The sequence below is a fragment of the Octopus sinensis genome, linkage group LG1 (assembly GCF_006345805.1).
Source record: "Octopus sinensis linkage group LG1, ASM634580v1, whole genome shotgun sequence".
Lineage (NCBI taxonomy): Eukaryota > Metazoa > Mollusca > Cephalopoda > Octopoda > Octopodidae > Octopus > Octopus sinensis.
The window spans coordinates 92,057,649-92,083,382 of NC_042997.1; the positions used below are offsets into that span (position 1 = coordinate 92,057,649).

General features: G+C 33.4%; 1 protein-coding gene across 5 annotated transcripts in view; it reads right to left on the minus strand.

The window, feature by feature from the left end:
• Nucleotides 1–25,734, minus strand: part of LOC115212706 (sugar transporter SWEET1) — a 67,063-nt gene that overhangs the window by 23,020 nt on the left and 18,309 nt on the right. For 4 of the 5 annotated variants that reach the window (XR_004999171.1, XR_004999169.1, XR_004999166.1 and 1 more), the window contains exons 2-5: nucleotides 14,618–14,711; nucleotides 13,963–14,040; nucleotides 7,913–8,036; nucleotides 1,479–1,640 (exon numbers count right to left, since the gene is read on the minus strand). Coding sequence is in view for 1 of the 5 variants with exons in the window: in XM_029781369.2 (XP_029637229.1) it covers nucleotides 1,479–1,640; nucleotides 7,913–8,036; nucleotides 13,963–14,040; nucleotides 14,618–14,685 (432 nt within the window). In the remaining 4 variants the exon portion in view is untranslated. The remainder of the gene's footprint in view (nucleotides 1–1,478; nucleotides 1,641–7,912; nucleotides 8,037–13,962; nucleotides 14,041–14,617; nucleotides 14,712–25,734) is intronic. The other variant, XR_004999172.1, reaches the window with a different exon arrangement.

Genomic DNA, 25,734 nt, shown 5'->3' on the forward strand with positions numbered 1-25,734 from the left:
ACCTAGGTAACTTAATTAACAATGAATGAGGTTGTTCTGAGAGAACAGTTGCTTACAAAAGAACCAACTGGAGAAAGTTTAGAGAAATATTACCTCTTTTGGTAACAAAAGACTTCTCCCACAAAGAAGAAAGGCAGAACTTACAATGCTTGTGTATGAACAACAATGCAACATGTTAGTGAAATGTGGGCCATGACTGCAGAGGACATGTAAAGACTAGAAAGAAATGAAGCTGGCATACTTCACTGGACAAAGTAACAAAGATTGCCAGCAAGATGCTGAGCCTCACAGAAGAGATAACAAAGGACTGAGACGATTGGTGATTTGCTGTGTTCCAGAAGACACATCCTTATCAGCAAAAAGAAAATCCTAAAAGCTTATTTATACCTATGCCCTCCCCATCACAGTCTATCCCTGTCTAGATTCTCCACAATCCATCTTTCTACAGCCATCCCTGCATATATGGCACTATTTATACAGTTGCTGTAATTATGTGGGGGAAGAACTGCACATATTTCATTCTTCTTCTATGCTACCAGTTATCCTTCTCCTTGGAACCACTTCCTTTATTATCCATCATGCTTTCATCCTTTACTATTTTATTTCTCATTGAATGCCCTTTCTTTGAAAACCCCCTCATATCTACCATCTCTTTTGTTCATCATTTGTACCTTTGGCCACCTCCTTTGTCCATGCATCCCTCTCTCACTTCCCCAACCAACACTTCACCTAGTCTTCCTGTTTCTCATTTGTTGACCCCCCCCCCTTTATGTACCGCCACTTATCACCCTCTCCTCCCCTCCTACCTGATCCACTTCTATTGTCCTTCACCTTACCCCAAATCTAAAATTCAACCATTTACCACTTCTCCACCAGTGTTCACTTTTCACATCATTCACTTCTATCCCCATCCTAATGATTTTGTTACTCTACTTTCACACTCTCACAATTACCCATTTACCTTTCCCAATCTTCTGACCTCTTCTCTCCTATATGTGCTTGCTTGTATCTCAAGGGTACGCCCAGACATCTCAGCATTTTTTTTCTTTCCAGCTGAGGTAGCCATGTATCTCTTCTGCAACAAAACACTTGCTCCTAACCCCCTTTCAAATTTAGCCTCTCAACAATCAGCATAAAGCCATACCAGTTGAGAAGGCTTGTCTTGTGAGTTATTTGGTGACCTCGCTAGAGCTAGTGCCATAAAAAAAAAAGCACCCTGTACACTCTGTAAAATGGTTGACATTAGGAAAAGGCATCCAGCCATAGAAACCATGCCAAAGCAGACACTAGAACTCAGTGCAGTCCTTTGGGCTGTCATATCTTGTCAAACAATCCACCCCATGCCAGAATGGAAGGCAAATGTTAAATGATGTGTGTGTGCATTCATATGGATATTATTTCCATATCCAAATAATAGTAATTGTAATTAAAAACAGGTTAACTAAGAGAAATCAAAATAACACTGAATGAATACTTACCACAGAAGCAAGAGGTGAACCATAAGAGAAAATACTAATAATACAACATAAGCGTCCAAGAAAGTCAATAGCACTGGATTCATCAGGTAGGTAGAATCTAATGTAGCTTAAAGGTAAGAGCAGGAACACTATACCAAAAAATAACATTCGATTTAGATGTCCCTGAAAACATCAAAAGGAATATAATAATAAGCAAGTATAAGTGAAAATGTTTAAAAACAAAAATATGATTAATAAGAATGGCTTCTGCATAGTTATAAAATCAAAACCTTAGATCAGCTATTGAAATGTTTTACAGATAGGGAATTGGAATGTTAATTTTAGGGTGGCAAACTGGCAGAATCATTAGCATACCGGGCAAAATGCTTTGTGGCATTTCGTCTGTCTTGACATTTTGAGTTCAAATTCTGCCAAGGTTGAGTTTGCTTTTTATCCTTTCCGGGACAATAAAATAAGTTACCAGTAGAACACTGGGGGCTGATGTAACTGACTTACCCCCTCCCTCAAACTTGCTGGCCTTGTGTTGAAATTTGAAATCAATATATCCCAGCCTTTCCTGAAGACCATTTTTGCCAACTGAAGATTCAGCTTGTTGATAACTTATGATACCTTCAACAGACAGGTTAATTAATATCAAAATAAATACATTGCGAAATATAAAATATTATGACCAGAAAATTTTTTATCAAATATTTCTTAATAACCCACAACATTTTTGTCTGTACAAAAAAATATAAAAGCAATCCAATTCTTACATATTGGTTTCAAATTTTGGCCCAAGGCCAAGTTTGGGTGATAGGTTAATTCGATTCCTCAAATTTTATTGGCCCTGAAAGGATGGAAAGCAAAGTTGAGCTTGGACAAATTTGAACTCAGAATGTAAGGACAGGCAAAATGTCGCTAAGCATTTTGCCCACTGTGCAAACGATTCTGCCAGCTAGTTGCCTTCCAATTCTCATATATCAACAAATTAAAACAGTTAATCCTGCTTCCTAGAGATTTAAAGTAAGTAAAGAGTTCTAATTATTAAGGTACTGGCCCAGTGGTTAAAGTGTTGGGCTCACAATCATGAGGTAGTGAGTTTGATTCCCAAATTGGGTTGTGTGTTGTGTTCTTGAGCAAGACACTTTATTTGACAATGCTCCAGTTCATTCAGCTGTAGAAATGAGTTGCGACGTCACTAGTGCCAAGATGTATCGACCTTTGCCTTTCCCTTGGATAACATCAGTAGCATAGAGAGAGGAAGGTGGTATGCATAGGCAAATACTGGTCTTCAATAAACAACCTTGCACAAACTTGTGCCTTGGAGGGAACTTTCTTGATGCAATCCCATGGTCGTACATGACCGAAGGGGGTCTTTGACTTTTCTAATTATGAATGAAAAGTTCATGTTTGGACAATGGCATTGTTGGTATTTTAATGAGTACATTAGCTTCATTAAATGAGACAATTAGTGAAAGGATAGTCACTACTTTTTCACAATTGAGCAAATGACATTAGAAGGGGTATTCAATGGTAAAACACTTGGTCAAATAAATTCATGCAAACATTTAAATTTGTACAATCTCATGCTATATGATCAGCAAAAACAAAAAGCATACAAATAATAATCATAAAAAAAAAACTCATTCTATTTGTTTAACAACAATATTTCTAGTTGAGTTATTTTTAGATGCCTATGATAACTGCAACTACAGTTATAATGTATATCAGTCACTTGTAAATGCATTTTACACTATATGCTTCACTAACTTCAGTTTCATAATATCCTCATACCTGGTCAACTCACACATGTCATTCATCCATATATATTGTTCTCATGATTCACCAGATCAGAACATATGATTATGTCAAAGATGTTTTGAAAACAAATGTAAAGTAAAATTGTTAATTTTTAGTTGCTACAACTTCTCATAGTAATCTGCTTACAAATAAAGTGTTTGGGTCTTCCTTAGCATCCCATCCAACCTAACTTATATCTCATGACCAATGTAAGTAAACTAACCACTTAAGCACTGATTAAATATGCTCCAAGAGGAATGAGGTTTAGAAGAATATAAGGGGATGTTGTAACCAAAGAAAAAAAAAATGAATAAGAACAGAATCATCATTTAACATCCCCTTTTCCATACTGGCATGGATTTGACAAGAACGGATGAGGAAGAGGGCAGAATCAAGTTCTATGCCTGCTTTGGAATGGTTTCTACAGCTAGTTGCTCATCCCGACACTAATCACATAATAGAGTGTACTAGGTGCTTACTGAATGACTTTAGCACCAGTGAGGTTGCCAAGTATCTGCAAGATAAGACCCCTCAACTACCTTACTTAGATTCTGTCTTGCTACATGGGATAAAATTTTGTTTATCACTGCTACTGTTGGATTTAAGTACAAGTGGATAAGATATAGCACACTACTTTTTGGAAAGAGATCATGAAGTGGAAGTGAAAGAAAAAGATTCATAGAGGAACTATGTTCAATGTTTCACAAAGGTTTGAGGCAAGAGAAAAAAAATCAGCCATATTGGAGAAACATTAAAGCTTGCAACATTTGCATAGGCAGAAAAAAAAACATTATGATAAAGAGAAAATTATGTCAAGTTCTCAAGTAGCAACTCTTTTAAAGACTTGGATTTTGATTTTTCATAGATTTAAAGTGATGTTTAAAATTGTAAGGATCTGTTATTAGACTGGATGTGTTGCGTCAGTAAACATGATGTAAAAGCAAGAAGATTGTATGATGATTTGCAGAAAATGGAATGTACAACTTTATATGCCAAAGAATTTCTGGCTAATAAATGATAGTCTAAAAGGTCTAAGAGGCATCATAATTTGCACAACATGAAAATGAGTAGTGAAGATGTCAATGTTGATACAGGGGCTATTTATTAATTATCCTGAGGAGATGAAGAAAATTATTGCTGAAGGAGGTTGTACATCAGAATAAGAATATAATGTTGAAATTGGGCTTTTCTGGAAGTACATATCTATTAGGATTTTATTTTCAGTTGAGAAAAATCAACATCAAGCTTTAAAATTTCAAAAAATCATGTGATACTTCTTGTGAGAGGAAATACTGTTAATGATATGAAAGTAAATCCCCTGTATGTGTATTAGACTCAAAATGCAAGGGCTTTCAAGGGGTATTTGATGTTTTAACTATCAGTGATTTGGCATCCAAATAAAAAAAAGTTTGGATGAATACAAGCCTTTTTCCACAACAGATTTACAAACTTTTTTTTGCTCTGCTACTGAAATGTACATTGTCAAGTATAATATTTCTATCAAAATATTGTTCCTTTCAGACAATTCATCAAGCCACCCAGTGAACTTAAATTTTCATTCTTATAATGTGAGAGTGGGATATATACTAAAGAATATAACTTCTTTGCTCCAGCCAATAGATCAATGTATCATCAAATGTTAAGGCATATTTTATGAGAACTTTGAAACAACAACAAGGGGAAGGCAAAACTACTTATGAAAAAATATAATGGATGCAGTAGATATTATGTAAATAAAAGGACATAACTACAGATGTATACACCCCTGACTTTGTTGCCTCATAACATCCAGAAAAAGGTGTTAGGCAAAATAGATGGTCAGTCTCTAATGGTGGCAGAAAGTCAGCATCAAGATCTGTAAGACATGACACTGAATAATGATGTAGAAATTTGAAAATATCATTGGTGCATTGTTGAGATGCTAAGATCTCTTAGAGAAAGTTTGTCTAATGAAGAACTGATGACGTAAAAAACAAGAGGAAGCTGTAGAGTATGATGAGTATATAGAAGCTCAATTTATATATACTAGTAGAAACCAGGTGGTTTTCTGCTAGCCACTTGATAATATTTTCACATTTGATTCCCAATTCTAATAATTTTTATATTTTACACCTAATTATTTCTTTGTATAATAGTACTCACTTGCTTAGTAAATATTGCTTTCATTATTTTATCACAGTCATAATCTCTCTTTTTTTAAACAAACATCAAGGTAGTCCAACTATGGAGTGGATGGCAGTTTGTTAAGTTTTACCTTCCCCTCAAAGCAACATAGAGATTTTCAATTCAGCAGCCTATCAGTAAGCTTTGCAATGTGTGTGTGTGTGTGTGTGTGTGTGTGTGGTGGTGTGTGTGTGTGTGTGTGGTGTGTGTGTGTGTGTGTGTGAGAGAGAGAGAGAGAGAGAGAGAGAGAGAGAGAGAGAGAGAGAGAGAGAGAGAGAGAGAGAGAGAGAGAGAGAGAGAGAGAGAGAGAGAGAGAGAGAGAGAGAGAGAGAGAGAGAGAGAGAGCATTGCAAAAAGTGAATAAAATAAACATGAGATGAAAAAATTATATAAATAAAAGGGCATAACTATAGATGTATACAGCCCTGACTTTGTTGCCTTATAACATCCAGAAAAAGGGATACTGTTTAACAAAATTTTCTACAAATACTGCTTAGATGTTGTGGCTTTAGAGTATATAGGGATTTATGGGAAAGAATTTTTCTGAGGGGGTGGAGAGAGGAGTTTGGGAAAATTCATGCAATCCATCTTTTTCCCCTCACAACTTCCAGGAAATGGTCGTCTTTTAATGAAAGTTTATACTAATACCTTTCAAATGGCATAGATTATAATTACAAAGAAATTTGTAGGGAAATTTTTTTCCAAGGGAATGGGGAGAGGAGTTTCGGATCAGGAAAACCAAATAAGTTAAAACTATTCTTTTTCAATGGGGATTTTCCCCATTTTTTTTAAACCACAGCTTTTGAAATGATGGGGAGAGGGGAGCATCTTGATATGAAAAAAAGTTTTTAAAAATATTTCTTTACAATATCTCTCCTCCTTCATCATCCCACCACAGACCTATTTTGGCCAATTTTTGTTGCACTTCAAAACATAGGAGGAGTCTTTTCAGTAAAAAAAAAAAAAATTGTTAATATTTTCAGAGGGGAAAATAAGTGATTTAAGGGAGATTTGGCTGTTGTTTCTAGCACAACAATCTGCCACATTTCTTTATCACTCTCGCATGTATTGAGGTTTTTCAATATTTTTGTCCCCATAAATACATTTATATGCTAAAGAAAAGAAAATTTGAAAAATTATGAATTTTTTGCAACCAATTGTTAAAATACTGCAGAGCTTGAGAAGGTCATTACTGGCATTTATCCACAGTGATTTAAAGAATGAGTTATGTAAATGATAATTCATTTTAATAGCATACTTTTCTGTTAGAAAATGTTTTTTCTTACACACACACATGGCTTCATTTGATTGAGGTGGGGGTAAAAATTTAGATTAGTTTTTTTTTTTGTTGCTTATATTCTACCAATGGATCACGCGTGTGTTACGTTGGCATCATCATTCTATAAATTGTGTTTAATGGCAGAAAAATATTGGAAAACATTAATACATGTGAGAGTAAAAACAGAGGGTGGTTTGGGTTGTGCTAGAAACAACAGCCAAACCTCCCTTGAATTGTTTACCTTTTCCTTTGAAAATATTTACAACCTTTTTCTTTTTTTACTGAAAAGGCTCGTCCCATGGTTTTTAATAATAATAATAATAAAATGGCCAAAAACCGGTCCAGCTAGTTATCATTGTAAGGCTTATAGCATTCCAAACAGCCATAAGAACAAAATCACTTCTTAATTTAAAAAAACAAAAAATACTGGTATATTAAAATATCATTTTATCAAAAATATTAAACAAACTCTGGAAACTGATAATATTTGTAAAATTGTGCCTCTTATCAAAGTTATACCCCTATTTTATCTAATAGCATGCAGTCATTCAACACAATCACTTAAAAATTATACCAGCATATTAAAAAATGTTCATTTTATCAAAAATATTCATTTAACAAACTCAGGAAACTGATAATATTCTCGAGGCGAGAGAGAGTGAGAGACTGTTGCAAATGAAAACAGAAAATGCCACCTACAACAAATTAATATTGTTTATTATTAAACATTAAAATCTACTCTGCTGTGAATATTTAAATTTGTAAAACACTGGACGCAGTGAATGCACAAATATTTAAATTTACAAAAAATTGGACTTAAAAAATTCAATAAACTTCAGAAATCAAAATTATAGGAAATTTCTTAGCATAAGAATTTATAAAAATATTTCCAGATGGTCAAACCTTTAATAATTGCTTTCTTTTAGTAATTTTAGTAACTGTTACATAATTAATTAATTACAAAGAATATGGTTAAAATTTTAGAACTTATAAGAAGGAGTTCCGCTGGTTCTAAATGTGCTGATATGTTCCTTTTGTTGGTGCTCAGGATTTTACAAAATTTTTTGATTTCAATAAATATTTTACAACAGTAGATAACAATATAGTTTAGATGAAGTACTTTTCCCTTTCGAAGAATAACTGAATATTTCTCAGCAGGTACTAAACCAATAAAAATCAGCAATAAGCTATATAAGCATTAAGTACATACCCGCTGAAGGCTGTATGTATAATAAATACACATGTACATGCCTTGTAATAAGGCTGCAACTGAGTTGACAAATACAACGGTAAATACTCTTCGGAGAAGTCCATACTTCAGCCACAAACAGGCACTGCAACAAGGAAAATGTTAAACATACTTTACTAAGAAAATAGAAAAAAATACCATTATACCATATTATAAGTTCTTGTGACTGATATATGATACATCAAATATATATATATATATATATATATATATAACACAACATTTTTCAGTTAGTTAATATGAAATAAGTCATGTAAGTGGCAAACTATTATTAGTATGTTAACAAAGAAAACATAAAAGATGAAAATGCACATAAAAATAATCAACAAATTTTAAGTATTGGTCTCTTTTTTCTTTCCTTTTCAATATTTAATTTGTGGTAAGCACAAAGCAAATTTTTACAATAGGAAAAGTATGGTAAAGTTAATTACTCCTAGGTCCCTATAAGTATTTATTTCATTAACCAAGACAACTACAAATAAAGTTAACTATGGCAGAGTTCAAATTCAGAACAGAGGGCCTTCAAAACAATACACTTTGTCATTTTTGTTCAGTTGTCTGCAACAATGGATTGAAATTACATACTGTATTAAGTATAGTAAGTTTTTTTAGTCCATTGTTGCACAAAACTCACTCTTCAACATTTTTAATAGGTTAACAGAAGAGATGTAGTTTTTCAACTATTTTCAAAAACAAGTAAATAAATGCTGTAATGTCTTACTAGTTCAAAGTTTTTCTTCACACACACGAGAGAAAGATTTTATGATAAAAGTATTGGTATTTTCTATTTCATATTGGAACCTAATGTATTATGCACAAACAACTACAAACCTTTTGTTTTGTAGATTAGTCTATACTCAACAATATCTAACTACTGGAGCACCACCAATTTGAATCTTCTCTTGACTTATATTAATGATGCAATGGCTTTTATTCTTTTCAATTCAACAACTCTGTGTTAAACCTACCAGAGTTACTAGATACATACACTTCACCGCCTTTAGATATGCATATTATATTTTTGCCTTCTATTCTCATGGTTTTGACAGCTAACTATAGGGATAAAGTCATAAAGCTACTCTTAACAGAATGCTTACTTCCCAGAAAATTTGCCTTAATGTTTCTCTTGCACCTCTCACTCTAAACTATTTTTCATTCATTAACTATATAAAAACCTCTAATTTTGCTAACATAGGCACTTATCAATTGAAAATTTTCACTTGAATTCCAAGATATTTTCTCTCTCATATGTAGTTCTTCACACAGTGCAAAAAATATTAACAGATTTCTTAATATTTTTATGTACCTATGAAAAATATTCAACAACTAACCAATACATTGAACTGTAACTTTCCTTCAGGCAAAATTTTCTAAACACAAATCCTTCAGATATATTATAACTGAAAACAGAAGCAATAATAACTAACATCTCCCTTAAATTTAGTTTTTAACCGATAAAAATTTTAGAGAGCAATTGGTCATATCATTAGCATACCTTCTAGATGAATTCTTATATACCTTTTGTAAAATATATTTAAGTTTCCATTCACATATGAAATGCAACTTAATTATTCTTCTACTGTTTATTTCTTTTATTGTAAATATTTCCATTTTATAAAATAAAATTACATTTTTTTATCCTTTCTTTCTCAGAACTGCAATTTTTTTTTTAGATTTCTAATATTTTCTAAGCATTAACCACATTACACAAGACCTCCAATTATCGCTATCCACATATAAGAAAACAATGATGTCTTTACTCATTACCCTTATCACACTAATAAATACAAAAAGAAGTTATCTAAAAACAGTATCTTGGAACATAAGTATATTATATTTCATGAGAAGACACACCCAGGAGCACTTTCCTGCTATGAGAATCACTGTAGAGAGAAATCTTACTGAAACAATTCAACACTTAGCTTATCATTATGTGCATCTAGTCATGAGAGAAAAAAAAAATCAGACTTAACAATACTCATGTACTAAAGCTGGTAAATTTTACATCCAACAGAATATTATTGTGATCAAGATACACTATGAGAACTTTGGTTTGTTGTAAAATATCAACTCTATAAAAAAAAGGCTGACAATTGTAGCAGCTATATCATACTCTGACATTCTTTTAACATCTAGAGATTCCACCAAGTCTATCTTTTGTCTTTACACTAATACAGAGTATTGATGATAGCTTATATTATATCACCAATACATTCCCAGAAGAAAAATGAATTCTTAACTTTGGCTTGTTCACAGCACATAGCTATTAGATAGTACCAAAAGAAATGGAACTCACTATTGCAAACAGCAAATACATTAAAGTATCTGATGAATATTTGCTTTGCTCAGAGTTGCAACACTTGGTGCAATTTTCCCAAAGGCTACATATATTGAGGAAATAATCCAAGAAACAAATACTACTAATAATAAAAGCAGCAACTACAAAACTAGTAATAGTTCCTAATTTTGGCACAAAGCCAGCAATTCAAAGGGGAGGGGATTAGTGGACTATTACTTTATTTATCGGCCCTGGGAGGATAAAAAGTGATGTTGACTTCAGTGTGAGTTGAACTCAGATATACTGCAAAGCATTTTGTCTGATGCTCTAATGAATCTGCTATTCCACACCCCTAAACAACAACAATAATAATAATAATAATAATGTTAATAATAATAATGATGATAATAACAATAATGATAATAATACTGATTTCTGATCTAGGTACAAGGCCAGTAATTTTGAGGAGAGGTGAGAGCTGATTACATGACCTTTATACATGACTAGTACTTTATTTTATCAACCCCTAAAAAGCAGAATCACAAAGTGGAATTTGAACTCAAAATGTAAATAACTAGAAGAAATACCACAAGGCATTTTTGTGACACACTAATGATTCTGCCAACCCACCATCATTATAATTATTTCTAATTTAGGTACAAGGCCAGCAGTTTTTTAGGAAAATAGGTTTATTGATATCTTTGACCCCAAAACTTGACTAGAATTTTCTTCTATCGGTCCTGAATAGATGAACAGTAAAGTTAACATTGGTAGGATTTGAACACAAAATACAAAGATCCAGAACAAATACTGCAGGGCATTTATCCTGGCACTCTAATGATCCTGTCGTTTCACTGCCCTAAATAATATTACTCTACAAATGTGAAAAATGGAAAGTGACAAAAATGGAAGAAAAAACAATGGACAGCTTCTAATTCACATGCTTAAGGAGAATACTCGACATCAAGTGGCTGCAAAGAGTCTGAAATAACAGCTGAGATGACAACAGGCATCAACAGGACCAGTGATGAAATAAGACACAAATGTTGGAACTAGATTGGACATGCCCCTAGACAAGATCAAGAAAGTGATTGTATAGTGGTACTAAAGTGGCAACCTGAGGGGAAAAGAGCAGTAGGGCACCCCTAAAACCATATGGCAAAGGACTATTGACAAGGATAGGAGATGAGAAGAGTGGAGAAACTGGAACGAGACCAGAACAGTGGCAAGAAACAACTGGCGAGAGAGACTATGTTGCAGCCTTATGTGCTTCATGGCATGGACAGAACTAACTAACTAATAATAATAATAATAATGGTTTCTGACTTTGACACAAGGCTAGTAACTGAGGAAAAGGGGTTAGTCAATATCATTAAATCCAGTATATGACTAATAATCCATTTCATTGATTTTGGAGAGAGGAAAGGCAAAGTTGACCTTGGCAGGATTTGAACTCAGGACATGGAAAGCTGGAATGAAGAGCGCAAAGCATTTTTTCACACTAATAAATTTTCAATTTCCTGCCCTAAATAATAATAATAATAATAATAATAAAACACATCTATAGATAAAGCCTCAAAAGTGAGTGTGGTACCTATTGTGATTGGTGCACTTGGGACCATCTCAAAGAAAGCAATATTCTGGCACCAAAAGCTACAAATAAACTTCATCAGAAGTACTCAACTGACAGCAATACTTAGAACATGTGTTGAGAAAAGTGTTGTGTCTCTAAGTTGCAGAATGGAGCTGAGATGTGGCACAGATAACTCAGAAGATAGGATAATAATAGTAACTAGCTGGACCCATGAAAGATTATATACTTACAAATGTATATAACATACAGAAAATAGCACTACTTAGGCACTGCACACATCCTACGTAAAGCACTTTCAATACAGTGAAAATAAGAGTACCACAACAAACCACAGCACATACCCAAGGCACACAGAGCTGCGCTCAGTAGAGCTGTGAAAGCACATGATAAAAATAAGACTACTGAATAATAATAATAAGCAAAAGTTATTGACTGGAAAATATTCATCAACTACATAGAGAGAGAGTCTTAGACATAATAATGAAAACTATTATATTAATAGTTATTGCCAAGCTAACATGCCAGTCCAGAAAAATAGGACAGATGCTGCCACTGATGAGCTCCAAGAGGCCAAGAGTGATTTAGAAATAATATTTCTATTATTACTTAAATGTTTTTCAATAAAGCAGTTAATAAACTGAAATCCAACTAATCCAAAAAGAGTGATTTTATGACCAGGCAGTTCTATGTATTTAAATATATATATATATATATATATATATATAGGTGAGAAAGTTGGTGTGTGAAAGCACGTGGTTCAATATATAGAAAATAGTAAAAAGTGAAAAAACTACAGAAGGCTTGTTTTAAGAGGTTAAAAAATATATATTTGAGTCAATATGTCTGAAGAATATTATAAATTTTTTTCATACAATGACATAGTTTTTGAAGAAATGACCGGTTTCGCATTCAGCTTTTCAAATTTCTTACATCGTTATGTTTACGTTGAGAAGAGTTCCAGATAAGGGGAGGTAATAAGTGATTTCTTCTGGTGTAAGGGAGATAATCGCTTAAAATTGTTTGCCTTTCTTTTGGAGTGAATTTCTCTGTATAAGTATGTTGGAATGGTTAAGTTTGGGCTTGTATTTTTCAATGAAGAATGTTTCCTTGTTTAGTCTAATTTGTGTTGGTGTTCCGATAGCACATTGGTAAAATGGAAAGATTAAAAATTGTGGTAGTAGTTGCTTTGCGCATTTCTCAATGTGCTCACTAAAGGAAACATTCTTCATTGAAAAATACAAGCCCAAACTTAACCATTCCAACATACTTATACAGAGAAATTCACTCCAAAAGAAAGGCAAACAATTTTAAGCGATTATCTCCCTTACACTGGAAGAAATCACTTATTACCTCCCTTTATCTGGAACTCTTCTCAACGTAAACATAACGATAACTCTTCTCAACGTAAACATAACGATGCAAGAAATTTGAAAAGCTGAACGCGAAACCGGTCATTTCTTCAAAAACTATGTCATTGTATGAAAAAAATTTATAACATTCTTCAGACATATTGACTCAAATATATATTTTTTAACCTTTTAAAACAAGCCTTCTGTAGTTTTTTCACTTTTTACTATTTTATATATATATATATATATATATATATATATACAGAATAGACAAATTTGAAGTATATAAAATATACAATAATTCTTTGTCAAAGCAATTTCATACTGTGTATGCAAAGAATATGTACAATGTGTGTAAGCCTGTATCAGAGAGTATATATATGCATGAGATCCAAGGCGAATCTAAGGAAATTTAATATCATCATAGTCTAGATTCTGTTTATCTAAATCTTCAAAACAAAACTAAATATGAAGAATGTATGCCTAATATATAAAGGCATTTTATCACATTTTGAGTGATATTGAATTGTATTTGTAAAAATCTCAAAACTACCAATGTAATAATTAAAATTTCTATTTAATAAAATTTACTATGCATAATAAACTAAATGTTTCTGCAGTTAAACACTATTTTTTGTTATTTTTAAAATAATCCTTTTTCTAGAAATAACATTACTAGTTTTAATATTCTGGTTTTAAAGGGTTAATACAACTCCAAATATTTTGCATGCTAATTAAATGTTTTAGTAAAACTGTCAAATCTATAAAATTAGATGCTCTTTGTATTTACCTGATAAACATGATAAGGAACGGAATGAAAGAAATGTCACCTGGACTTCCTTTACGTGCAATTTTGGCACAGATTTCACTGAAATTGAAAAATATTATATGCAACAATATTTTAGAAGAAAATTGTATAATAAAATCTTTGGCATTATTCATTAATTATATATAGTGAGGTGGTGGTGAGGAATAAGCTTTTGAAGAATCAAACCCACATTCCTTTTCCATTCTTTGCTGGAATTGTTCCACATAATGCACTACTGCCTTTTGGAAAGGCATGAATGCTCCAACATATCATTCCTCTTTGCTAATAACTTTGAAAGCCTAAAACAAGGGTATTTTTTAATATATAGATTATATTAATTCTTAAAGGAACAACAGTGCAGCCATAATTTATCTTGTGCAAAATATTCTTATGACAGTATGAAATAAAAATGTTCATATTTAAAAAATAATCATCAACTTAAATTTGAAATATTCTAATCCTTTAATTTGAGTGTATCAAGAATAATGAGAAATAGAAATGAAAATCTAGGATATAAACATATTCTCAAAGAAATATTGAGAAACATAGTTGTACACATAATTATAAGTAAGTTATAAATTTCAAATATAAAATGGTTTAATGGGAAATCCATTTGATTGATTAAATATATACTCACAATCCTATTAGTGAAACTCCAATAGTACATACAGTGGTTACCCAAGATATAATATCTTCAACAGCCATCACAGATACCACTTGATGTTTGGTGTCTAAAATAAAATAGGATAAAATCAAAAGTAAAGCTAATTATTATAATAACAATTAGAACATGAACATAGATTATGAAAGTCAAACAAGGAGACATTAACAGTACTTAATAGCTTCATTTTACTTACTAACTTAACTTACCATTGTGAATTCTACATCTGTTGCTCCTGTCGCTATTGATTGACAGATTTGCTTCCTTTAGCTGTTTTTTTTTCCCCAAGAATTAGTCCTCATATGATTGTCTAATTACCGTCACTTCACATATTCTCTGGGCTTTCTGTTTTGCAGTTACCATCCATACTTAACTCACATTTTATTTTCTCACCAAGTATCAATCACCTTTTCTTATCATAAATAGAAAAGGCATCACAACTACATACCAATGAAGAACATGCTTGCTTGACCAACTAGAAATAGCAAAATCTCCCTTAACCCTTTCGTTACCAAACCGCCCAAAGCCGCCCGAAAAAAATTTTGGTTTATGAAACCAAACCGCCCAAAGCCGCCCAAATTTACCTATTCATATTTAAATGAGAATATCAGAGCAAATCTCTTCAGTACATTCGTGAAAACACGTATTATACTTCGTAAACACTTCAAATACAGTTTTGTACAATAATCGAAGTGTAATTTTAATTCCGTGAATTTTGGGAGATTTTTTTCCGAAATTTGTTCCTATTGTGTTTTCAAAATTTGTAATTCTGACAAAAAATGGATACAAATTTCATTATATCAAGCAGCGAGTCAGAATTCGAAGGATTTTCTACTGAAGACCTTCATAAATCTAACTCTATGACTGAAAAAAAGCACATGGTATTTGATAATGAATTTGATGTTTCATTTTCCGAAAGTGAAAACAGTGAATCTGAGATCTCCGATAGCGATAAAGAAAACGAATTGGCACCTGAATGGAGTGAAAATTTAAAAACTGTTTCTTTCGGTGATTTTTCTGCAGAAACTGAACCAAGCCACAGACTTTCCCAGAAGGGTAAAGCCTTAGGCTATTTCTATTTACTTTTTCGAATGAGCCTATTTGAAATCATTACAGCGAAAACGAACCGTTACGCTAAACGTAAACAAAACGAAAGAAAGGATAGTTTGTTATTTCCCACAACCTTAAATGAAATTAAGGCCTATTTTGCCATAAATATTATTATGGGTATCAGAAAGTTACCCAGAATAACAAATTCTATCGTAAAATTTTGTTGTATACCCAATTGAATATTAGCTAATATTTTCTACAGCGATGTTTGAACAAAATTTTAATAATTTTATATTTTGTGGAATTTACCTGTATCTACCTGCAATTAGAGTCACTTTGTGACAAAAATTATAGTATAGAATTGGTTGAGAACATTTCATTAAATTATCTTCCAAAAATCAGATTAATATATCGATAAATAAAAAAGTTATAGTTGTTTAATGAAACCAGACTAAATTTATGATTACGTTAGAAATTAATTGAAACACATAAGGGGTGTAATTTGGTCAGAAATATAGTAACGAAAGGGTTAAACACCCACCCATCATACATAAGACAGAACATGTAAGATAATGTAGTTCTAAATACCCCTACAAAGATAAGACACTTATGGCTGGAATGTATCTGATCAAAGGTTTGTACATACAGCCAAGGCTGAGCAAGGGTTAAGCAACAATATAAGAGGTGAAACAGTTGAATTGATATTAAAATGAAATATAATTCTAGGGGATTGTGAAAATATTAATTTTAACAAGTAGCTACTTCTGCTCATCTATACTAAATCTGTTGCTTGGATTTTTGTACATTTACTTGAATAAATTTTCTCTTTACACTAACAATATGCTTCTTTCACTACTGACTACCACCCACACATATCTGATGTCAGTTTGCATGAAGGAAATAAACTACAAAATATTCTGTTAAATCATTCACAAGTTTAGTGTAATACATAAATATATTTATGCAAAATGGAGATTATCAAACTAAATCTATTATTATTTGGCAGAATTGTACAAATATCAGAAAAACTTTGTGGTATTTCTTCTGACTCTTGACATTCTGAGATCAAATTCCACAAAGCTCAACTTTGCTTTACATCCTTCCAGAGTTGATAAAATAAAGTACCAGTCAAGCACTGGTGTTGATTTACTGAATTTATCCTTCCCCTCAAATCCCTGGCCTTCAGCCTATGTTAGAAAAAATTAACCCTTTAGCATTCACATTACTGTCAAATATGATGCTTATTGAATTAATCATAGCTTATTTTGTAGCTTCAAAATTTCAATGATTGATTGTTTATTTTTACAATGACATTGTAGGATAGGTGTGAAGCCAGATCTGGCCAGTTTGAACATAAAACAGGTACATTATATGGGCTGGACATGGCCAGTTTAAACACTAAAGGGTTAAGTAACTGAGAATCAAATTCTTGGAAATTTGCCATATAATAAATTTAATTCTAGATACACAAAATGAATTGCTACAGAAATGAGTATGATATTGTCATATGATCCACTGCACATCTTATTTCTATCAACTCACATTTCTCATAAACCATGTTACACAAGAACTGGCATGTGCTCATGAAAATACATTTATGGTTTTCCAAGCTACCAAAGAAGCTGCTACGTAGTCACTCAACTTGTTAGAAATATCATCTTAACTTCCTTCAAGTCATAGTCTAAAGTCTTAAAAATAGGAAGAACACTTTAGACAACATAGTCATAGATAACATTGTGCCTAAAACAAAAACAAACAAAAAAAGAAAACAATGGTTAATGGTTAAATAAATTTTATCATATGTCTACTCAATGAGGATAGCAAAGACTTGGATCTGAGCAACAATTACCAATTTTGAAACCATCAGGGATTCTACAGAAAGCCAACTTAAAACTTCTGATGCATGTTAGAAAGTTACAGGCATGGCTTTGTGGTTAAGAAACTTGTGGTCTTAGAGTCAGTCTTACTGAATGACACCTTGAACAAGTGTCTTCTATTATAACATAAGGCTGACCAAAACCTTGTGAGTGGATTTAGTAGACAGAAACCTGTTGTGTTTGTGTGTCTTAGTGTTGTTTGTCTTCCACTAATGCCTGATAATAAGAAGGTTGTTTATGTCCCTGAAACTTAATGGTTCAGTAAAAGAAACTAACAAAATAAGTGCCAGGTTTTAAAAATTAGTACTGGGGTTGAATTGCTCAACTATACCTTTCAGAACATTGCCCCAGCATGGCCACAGTACTATGACTGAAACAAGTAAAAGAGAGCAGATAAAAATACCTGGATTTATTAGGTTTTGTAATTTATAGGCATATTTGTTTTGTTCCTTTGAACTCAAACTACTTCTAATTGTTTCAAGTAAATTGCTTAATCACTAATCTGATAAGGCCTGTGCAAATTCCTTTGCAGCAACTTCACCAAAACCAATACAGAAGCTGATGGAAATATCTTATATAAATTGAATCACATATTCTTTATTATATATGTGGCAATTTCTATCATTAGCTATTTAAAGACAAACATTTTCATGAAGACATTAAGCTAAGGCAGAACAAAGAAAAGAAAAATTGAAGACACTCTTTTGTATGTGTTTGTGTGTGTGTGTGTGTGTATGAGATCAGTAAATCATAAACCTGAAAGAGAAGCACACTAAGTTATAGAGCAATAGAGTAACTAAAGGTAGTTATGGCCAGTCTATTTGGCCAGTCTATGGGGTTACCCAGAGTTTCACATCCATAAAGTGTTTAGCTTTACAGTGTCTCTTCAGAGCCTAATGGCAAGAGAGAGAGAGAAAGGGAAAATTGTTAATACAAAAAAAAAAGAAAGAACTCAATACATAGTGCTTACATTATTCGTTATATAAATTATATTCACACGCATCATCATTATTTAACATCCACTTTTCCATGCTTGTGTGGGTCAGGCAGAATCTGTTGACTCAGATTTTCTATGGCTGGATGCCCTTCATGTTGCTAACTCGTAACCATTTCCAGGAAAGATAAATATTTCTCAAACTTAGACATATTTTCTATGGAAGGCTGAAAATGAACAACATTACTTGTATGATGGTGAAGCTCATTTATAACCATCACATGATGTAAAGACAGGGGTACACACAAACACACACACACACATAGGCTTCTTTTAGTTTTCATCTACCAAATCCATTCACAAGGCTTTGGTCGGCCAGAGGCTAGACTGAACTCAAGACCACATGGTTGGGAAACAAGTTCATTAACCACATAGTCATGCCTGCATCTGATATGATTTAAATATATCCAACCCATGCCAGCATGGAAAACAGACGTTCAATGATGATGATGATGATAATGAATGAATGAATATATGTATGGTGTGTAGGAATATATGCATGCATGAATGAAGGATTCAAAGGCTGAGAGTTTTGTGCAAATACACTTATCAAATTAAGTGTATATGCATGAAATTCACTCACGAGCTTCTCAGCTATAATACATAAAATATATATACGCATGCGTGTGTGTGTATATACTATATATATATATAGACAGATAGCTAGCTAGCTAGATAGAAAGATATGATAAGTATGTAGGGATAAATTATCCAAGAGGGTACCATGTAAGCACTCAGGTATAATCTGGGTTCAGGCTAACTGCATTGAGTAGTAATGAACACTTAGGATTACTTAGGATGAACAATCCCACAGTAATTCATCTGATGGGTAATCCCCGGGTTCGCTTCACTGGATTATATTTTCAGGAGTGTAAATCCAAGACAGTTACAATGAATACAAAGACTGGTACGTGTGCATATTTTTTATTTTTACAGTTAATTATACAACATAATTAGTTTAGATTTGACTGACACATGTTTCTGCTGCACAGAGAATCAGCAATTACATTTGCATCCAGCTATTTTCAACTATACAGCGTACAGTGAATAAACTGTCGTTTAAATTACACAAAAATGAAAATAACACTGACATCTCATTTTAACAGATATATTTACCAAAATTACAGAAAAATATCTCGAAATACTAAAGAGTAAATTTATTCAATAAAATTGCCATTGGCTTCAAGCATGGCCTCCACACAACTTCGGAATCTCCTGCAGCTCTTCTGGATGGTCTTCTTGTTTAAGTTTGTGAATACTGCCATAATCCTTGCCTTCAGTTCATCTTTGGTGTTACAAGGAGTTTTGTTGGTCTCTCACTCAACTGCGCCCCACACATAATAATCAAGGGGTTGCAGTCTGGGGTGTTAGGTGGCCAGATGTTAGTGATGATGTGATTACATAAATTGTCTGACAACCATGACTGGGTTCTCCTGCTTGTATGGCATGGTGCAGAGCCCTGTTGCCAGACATGGGGTCTTCCAGCAGCCACCCTCTTTACTCAGGACAGCACTACCTCCTCCAGGCACTTGATGTAGGCCTCCATGTCGAGTGTGAAGCCATGTGGGAAGATGGAGGTATAAAGTTATTATCACTAGTGATCACTCCAAACACCATGATGTTGACTGGACATTTGATTTTTATCACACTCAGTACATGTCCTCAGATTGCACTGTCCTCAAATTGATACCCAAACACTCAGAAATGTTCGTATTGGAGCTTCCAGCATGAATGCCAAGCAGTACAGCATGTCATTTCCAAATTTCTGGCAGAGTGAATTGCATCATGGTGCTGTTTTTCTCACAGATGGTGCCCAACTAACCCTATTATATTGTGTAGTTGACAAATGGTGACAATTTACTCCACACATCTTGTACATCTTTATTCAAAGTCTGATTAAAAATGTGGTTTGAAGCAAACTGAGTGTATTCATGCATGGCTAACATATTTTGTTATAGGTTACTATGGTTTTATATAGACAAAAGAAAATGAGGAGATTTAGAAACTTGAAATGACTAAAAAATTACTATGGTGGTTGACCTCATCCTGACCTTAGGTTTAAGTTTGAAACTAAATCCAAGGTAAGTCAAAGTATATTTTTCAATGTTTTGTACAACAGCTATGTACTAAATGAGATTAAACTATCAATTAAATTAGATATACATGGGATGAAGAATGTTTTTATGATGGCAATTTAAAAAGTTTTCTGTGTAAACAAGTTTTAGATTATATGCAGTTTCCACATTACTTGATTTATAAAAAAGATATTTTAATTTAATGAGAATATCTATTTCTACTTGAAAGTCAAACCAAATATTAACTTGCAATTTATGCAGAGGAAATTTTCCAGACTTTGAATCCTTCATTCATACATGCATGTATACATACATACATACATACAAATATTCCTACACACCATACATATATTCATTCATTATCATCATCATCATCATCATTGAACCTCTGTTTTCACACATACACACACACACACATATATATATATACACACACATATCTTTTATCTTTTACCTGTTTCAGTCATTAGACTGCGGCCATGCTGGGGCACCGCTTTAAATTTGTAGTTGAATGTACTCACCCAGTTGCTTAACAGCAGACAAAAACAAACCTTAAGATGTTCATATTTATATAAGAGGACCTTTAAATAGTTTCAGGTAAGCAATGTATCCACACAACTAGGAGATACTTGAGTTTACAGGATTAATCTCATTCAGTATTCAGCTATTGTACAAAACATTGAGAAATACACTTTGACCTACTTTGGATCTAGGACTTTCAGTTTCAAACTTAAACCTAAGGTCAAGATGAGGTCAACCATATTGTAATATTATAGACATATCAAGCCTCTAAATCTCCTCCTCACTTCTTTTTTTTCTATTTAAAACCTTAGTAATCTGTAGCAAAATATGTTAGCCTAAACTCAGACCTTATTATTGTGGCAGTTAACCTGGGAACTGTGCTAACAGAAACAGCTACAAGCTGAGATTCTGTTTTTTTTGTAATTAATTAATAAATGATAATTGGTGTAAACCAATTGTTATTCATCAATTTTATCTCCATTTTCTGTCTTCTTTATATATATATATATATATATAGGTGCAGGAGTAGCTGTATGGTAAGAAGCTTGCTTCCCAAACACATGGTTCCGGTTTCAGTCCCACTTCGTGGCTCCTTGGACAAGTGTCTTCTACTATAGCCTCAGGCTGACCAAAGCCTTGTGAGTGGATTTGGTAGATGGAAATTGAAAGAAGTGCATCGTATATGTATATATTTGTGTGTGTGAGTGTCAGTGTTTGTTCCCCCATCACCACTTAACAGGTGATGGTGGGTTTACATCCCCATAACTTAGTGGTTCAGCAAAAGAGACTGATAGGATAAGTACCAGGCTTAAAGAATAAGTACTGGGGTGAGTCGATTCATTCAACTACAAATTTAAGGTGGTGCCCCAGCATGGCCGCAGTCTAATGACTGAAACAGGTAAAAGATAAAAGATATGTGTGTGTGTATGTATATATATATATATATATATATATATATATATATACATATATATATGTGTGTGTGTCGGCAGTGTCTGATGATTGTGCTGGGACATCAGACATGTTATGTCACCACCACCTTTATCTACCTTTCCAGCTCCACTCCAGTTATTCCTACCCATTCTTGAATAATGCAAGCAGCCATGTATCTTCCCTACAACAAGAAACCTATTCTAGTCTTTGCCTTCATACTTTAAACATTTACTAAGTAACATAGAGCTGCCTCTCTCTACTAGAGTCCTGCTAATTCCAAGGGTATATTTGTCATGCTAGCAACATGGTGACCTCACTAGTGGTGATGCTACAAAAAGAAAAGCACACAATACAATCTGTAAGTGGTTGTTGTTAGGAAGGGCATCTAGCTACAAAAACCATGCCAAAGCAGACATTGTAGTACAAGAGTACAATGTAGTCTTTTCACCCATCAGATCTGGTCAAATTATCCAACACATTGCAGCATGGAAGATGGACATAAAAAGATGATGATGATTATATATATATATCGTTTTTCTATGGTTGGATGCCATTCCTGTCTTCAATCCAGGCTAGTTTCCAAGCAAGGTAATGTTTCCCCAAGATCAGACATGTTTTTGTGGAATACACTTACAATGCTTTGGTCAGCCCAGGGCTATAATAGAACACACTTGTCCAAAGTGTCATGTGGTGAAACTGAATTCAACACCATATTGTTGGAAACAAACTTTCTAACCCACACAGCCATGCCTGTGCATATATATATGTATGTGGACCTCTGAGTTTGCCCCACCACCACTGCTTGACAATCAGTGCTGTTGTATTTATGTCCCCAAACTAAGTACGAGGCTTTAAAACAAATTAATACTGGGATTGATACATTCAGTAAAAAATTCTTCAAGGCAGTGCCACAGCATGGCCGCAGTCTAAATACAAACAAATAAGAAAAAAGATAAAAGATATATATATATATATATATATATATATTTGCACATACACACACACACAATTATATATATTTTAATAAATTAATAACTGCCCACCTAGTTACTTTCAATAAACACTGACAGCTTATTTATAAGATGACCTATTATCAATATTCAGATATTATAATAATGAAACACCTCATTTTAAAATCAATCTTAATTCATACTTGTGCTAACAGAAGGTATAACAATAGGAAGTTCAATCACACTAACCTTTGCCAGTTCAAAACAACATTACTACTGAACACTGATAACAAAATTAGCAAAGTTGCTTTCAATAAAAATAGCTTTCAACAGCAGGTTCTTGACATATTGTTCATGGTTAGCACCTCCACTCCTGTTCATCACTTGCTACATTTGTCTCTACTCTTCACCATCTCTAACCAACTGGCACTCTCCCCTCATGCTTGTATAACCTCCTCCTTCCATCACTCCAGGTCCACTGGCTGCATTATCACTTGATTCATAATTTTTTCCCCAGCTACTTCCATCCACCCTTATATAAATGTGTATCTTCTCTATGTCTGCTTATCACCAGGATAAAACCAACTTTCCAACCTCTCAAATAACAACAACGACGCCGACGCCGCCCCACCACCACCACCACCACCACCACCTAATTGAGAGGGCTTTTCTCTTTTTCCTTTTCTTGTTCTTTCCTGTCTTGCAAATTACTTGGCAACTCATTAGTGCTGGTGGCATGAGAAAAGCAACCAGTACATACTGTAAATTGGTTGATGTTAGGAAAGACATCTAGCCGTAGTAATGATGCAAAAGTTGATATGGAGCATGATACAACCTTGTGGCTCACTGGAGCCTGTCAAACCGTCCAACCTATGTCAGCATGTAAAACGGACACTAAATGATGATGATTGATAAGGAACTTAATAAAATGTAAAAATGTATTAGATGCTAGTGATGTATAGAATCTTCTAAGCTTTTCTGAATTAAGATGCTTAAATATTTATTGAACTGTACTTGATGAATCTCCTACAAAGTGATTCCATAGTTATGATTGATGTTAATAATGACCTAGCCTAAGTTTGACAATATCACTTGTTGTCAACTAAAATAGAATTAATCAAGTTCTTTTTGATAATTATTACTCTTCAAAGACAGATAAGCACATTGGAATATTGAGTTGCTGATCTTGATGTTTGTGGTATTGAAACATTCAGAAATCTTTCGGCTACGAAATAAACTTTATTTTCATTGACATATTTTCTACGTTATCTCAACAATCAGCTTTCAAGACCAGGTTTCATTAGAAAGTGAAAATAGTTTCACACTTTCAATTTGAACCAAAATTATAGTGTTGCATTACAAGAGTGACCATGTGTGAATAATGAAAGTAATGTTTCTCCAAATTAGTCACATCTGTACTATATAATAAAGAAAGATGCTGCTGCTCATCATCTATCTATATATATTAGGTCATCATATAAGTAATGCTGTTTTTTTTCAATTGCATGAACTAAAAGTCAGAGGGAGATGGGATAAACTACCTGCATCAACTTGCTATAAAGGCAGATAGTAATCTTACTTTGTCCTTATTCTTAGTGCAAGTTTTGAAGAGTGTAGTTCGATTTTAGCAGTCATTTTTCCAAACATATAATGGAAGTGGCAAAGGAGCATATTCAGTATATTTTGCTTTATGAGTTCAATAAAGGCAACAATGTAAGGGAAAGTGCGAGGAATATTAATGTAGTATATGGAGATTGGACAATAAGCATAAACCAGTCTTGACTGTGGTTCCAAAATTTCCGAACCAGAAACTACAGCTTAGAAGACAAGCCTCATCCTGGAAGATCTGCAGAGCTCAATGAGGACGTCCTGCAAACCCGGGTGGAACAAATTCTCATCGTAACTGTTGAGGAACTAGCAGAGAAGCTTGGATTTTGTCATTCAACCAGTCATTTGAATCAGTGCTAGAAGAAAAATGGTCATCTTTGGTTTTATGATGAAAGGTGTCTTCCATCAGGATAATGCTCAGCCACATACAGTGAGGATGACATTCCAAAGGCCAGACATTGCCCCATCTGATTATCATTTATTTTGTAGTCTTCAAAATCATTTGGACAGAAAAAATATGAATTTTGTAGACAAGGTCAAAACAGTAGTAGAGGAACATTTTTCATCATGGACAAGTGAATTTTGGAAGAGGGGCCTTGCAAGTCTACCAGATAGATGGAAGAGCATTGTAGAAAATGAAGGAGAGTATATTTAGATTAAAAAATAACTTTATCTCAATTTTGAAAAATAAAAAAAGTATAAAAAAACTGCAATATTTATGGGATGACCCAATATAAAGGCTACCAAGCAAACTACATTTTTGGCACAACTCTTTTTTACTACTAAAATAACATCAGAAACAAGGTCGGGTCGCACAATTTTGAGGTCATTTTCAGGCAATATTTCAATTTGCTTCTAATGTTTCACTTTTGTCCAATGTTTTAAGCATGCATAGAATTCTACTCAGACAAACATTTATGAAAATATACACATAAATATTGTATTAAAATAAGCCACAACCAAAAGATTTCATTAAAAGACATCCATATCTCTATATGCTATGAGGAAACAGTCACTCACTCTCTCTCTCTCTCACATGCACACATACATTGAAAAAATGTATGCATGTATATAAAAGATGTGT